Source organism: Plasmodium knowlesi (assembly GCF_000006355.2).
Source record: "Plasmodium knowlesi strain H genome assembly, chromosome: 5".
NCBI lineage: Eukaryota > Apicomplexa > Aconoidasida > Haemosporida > Plasmodiidae > Plasmodium > Plasmodium knowlesi.
Genome location: NC_011906.2, coordinates 15,537 through 18,561, shown reverse-complemented (window position 1 = coordinate 18,561; position 3,025 = coordinate 15,537). Strand labels below are relative to the sequence as shown.

At 39.7% G+C, this 3,025-nt stretch overlaps 1 protein-coding gene across 1 annotated transcript; it reads left to right on the top strand.

Moving 5' to 3' along the window:
* Window positions 1-2,112: 2,112 nt before the first annotated feature.
* On the top strand, window positions 2,113-2,793 carry PKNH_0500500 (SICAvar, type I (fragment); the record flags this gene model as incomplete). The annotated part of the gene is made up of 1 exon (XM_039113893.1): window positions 2,113-2,793. A coding segment is annotated over one exon (681 nt), but the record flags the coding sequence as incomplete, so codon positions are not given.
* Window positions 2,794-3,025: the final 232 nt, after the last annotated feature.

Here is a 3,025-nt window from a genome sequence, read left to right as displayed (position 1 = left end):
AGGGTATTGGAGTAAGGATTTAGGGTTGTTAGAATAAGGTTGTAGGGGTGTCAGAATAAGGTTGTAGGGGTGTCAGAATAGGGTCTTAGGGGTATCAGAATAGGGTCTCAGGGGTCTTAGAATAAGGTCTTAGTGGTATGGGAGTAAGGTTGCAGGGTATAGGAATAAGGTTATAGGGTTATTCGAATAAGGTGGTAGGTATGTTCGGAATAAGGTTGTAAGGATGTTAGAATGAGGTTGTTAGGGTGTTAGAATAATGTTGTCAGGGTGCTGGAATAAAGGTTCTTAGGGGTGTTAGAATAAGGTTGTAGGGCTGTTAGAATAAGGTTGTAGGGGGTTAGGAGTAAGGTTGTAGGCGTGTTTGAATTCAGACTCCGGGTTTAGGAGGGAGGTGTCAGGGTGTTTTAACTTAGATCCCGGGTTTAGGAGGAACGTTGTAAGGGTGTTAGAACATAGATTATGTGTTTAGGAGGAAGGTGTCAGGGTGTTAGAAGTCAGATTCCGGGCTTAGGAAGAAGGCTTCAGGGTATAGGAATAAGGTTTCATGGTATAGGAATAAGGTTGTAGGGGTATAGGAATAAGGTTGTAGGGGTATAGGAATAAGGTTTCACGTTATTGGAATAAGGTTTCAGGGTATTGGAATAAGGTTTCAGGTTATTGGAACAAAGTTTCAGGGTATAGGAATAAGGTTTTAGGGTATAGGAGTGAGGTGTCAGGGTGTTAGAACTTAGATTTCGGGTTTAGGATAAAAGTGTCAGGGTGCTAAAAGTCAGATTCCGGGTTTAGGAATATATTCTCAGGGGTATGGGAGGAAGGTTATGAGGCTGTTGGAATAAAGATTGTGGGGGTGTCAGAGTTTAGGGTTTAGGGGTATAAGGAGGAGGTTGCAGAGTGTAGTGAGGTCGTGAGGGTGTCAGAATGAAGGTTCCTGGGGTGTCAGAATAAGGTGGTAATGATGTTCGAATAAGGTGGTAAAAGTGTTAGAATAAGGTGGTAAGGGTGTTGGAATGATGTTGTTAGGGTGTTAGAATAAGGTGATAAGGGTGTTAGAATAAGGTTGTTGGGTTGTTAGAATAAGGTGGTTAGGGTGTCAGAATGAGGTGGTAAGGTTGTTAGAATAAGGTGGTAAGGGTGTTAGAATGAGGTGGTAAGGGTGTTAGAATAAGGTGGTAAGGGTGTTAGAATAACGTGGTAAAAGTTTTAGAATAAGGTTGTAGGGGTGTTAGAATAAGGTGGTAAGGGTGTCAGAATAGGGTCTTAGGGGTGTCAGAATAGGGTCTTAGGGGTGTCAGAATAGGGTCTTAGGGGTGTCAGAATAGGGTCTTAGAGGTGTCAGAATAGGGTCTTAGGGGTGTCAGAATAGGGTGGTAAGGGTATTAGAATAAGGTCTTAGGGGTGTCAGAATAGGGTCTTAGGGGTGTTAGAATAAGGTTGTAGGGGTGTCAGAATAATGTTTTAGGGGTACTAGAATAAGGTTGTAGGGGTGTCAGAATAGGGTCTTAGGGGTGTCAGAATAGGGTCTTAGGGGTGTCAGAATAGGGTCTTTAGGGGTGTTAGAATAGGGTCTTAGGGGTGTCAGAATAGGGTCTTAGGGGTGTCAGAATAAGGTGGTAAGGGTATTAGAATAAGGTGGTAAGAGTGTTAGAATAAGGTGGTAATGTTGTTAGAATAAGGTGGTAAAGGTGTTAGAATAAGGTGGTAGGGGTGTTTGAATAAGGTTGTGAGGGTTTAGGAGTAAAGGTTTCAAGGGTACAGAAATAAGGTTTAAGGGTATAGGAATAAGGTTTTAGGGGTATAGGAATGTGTTTTCAGGGTTTAGGAATAAGGTTCAGGGGTTAGCTTTAGCTGCTTTAGGGGGGGAGAGGAAAGACTCCTCGCCGACAGAGACCGGATACTACATACTAACCGGATACTATACACCAACCGGATGGCAAGAAACAGGATGGAAAAAAAAAAAAAAAAAAAAAAAGGAATGTATACTTATACATATACGCATGTATATGTACAAGTATATACATATACATATGTATATGTATATATGCATATGCATTTATGCATATGCATATATATATATTTATATATATATATATATATATTTATTCCACTTTACAGAGCACATTTTGGAAGAGTGGCGGCGAAGTCGCCACATTATGGGAAGAACTATCCAAGGCAATGAAGACAAATGGGGGTACAGACACTAATGGAAATCCATGTGGGACAATGGATGATGGCACCACTGGCACTGGTGGCAGTAGACAGGCTACTGACCCAGAAAGGAAGGCATGCAATTATTTGCATGCCGGATTAACTAAACTGTACAATCCGACGTCTTCGACGACGACGTCGTCGTCGTCGTCAGGACCCCTCAGCTTGAATGACAAGAACCCACTGTTGAGACAAACAGTGGGTTGTTTATTACTTCATTCTTATGCAAAGAAAATGAAAAGCGAAGCTAAATGTTTAGTGGAATCAGGTATAAGTAAGGCTTTTAAGGATGCAGGTAGTTGCAATGGTTCCAGTGGCAAGGAACCTTGTGTTCCTTGCCAATGGAAAGAAGACATCTTTACCACTTGCTCAATTACAACTACTGGCACCGGAACGGAGACTGCAGATGAGAAGTTAAAAGGAGTACAACCCCAAATTAACGAAACCTCATCTACCACCACCAAGGAGAACATAAACCTAACCCCATCTTTATGTGACCAACTCCAATGTGCTGTACCCAAATGGTTCGACAACCAAAACAACAAACAAGTGAGCTTTACTAGTAGTACCACTACTAACATGACTTGGGTAAGTACTACTATATAAATATATATACATATGTATATGTATGTATATACATACATATTTACATATATACATATATACATATATACATATATACATATATACATATATACATATATACATATATACATATATACATATATACATATATACATATATACATATATACATATATACATATATACATATATACATATATACATATATACATATATACATATATACATATATACAT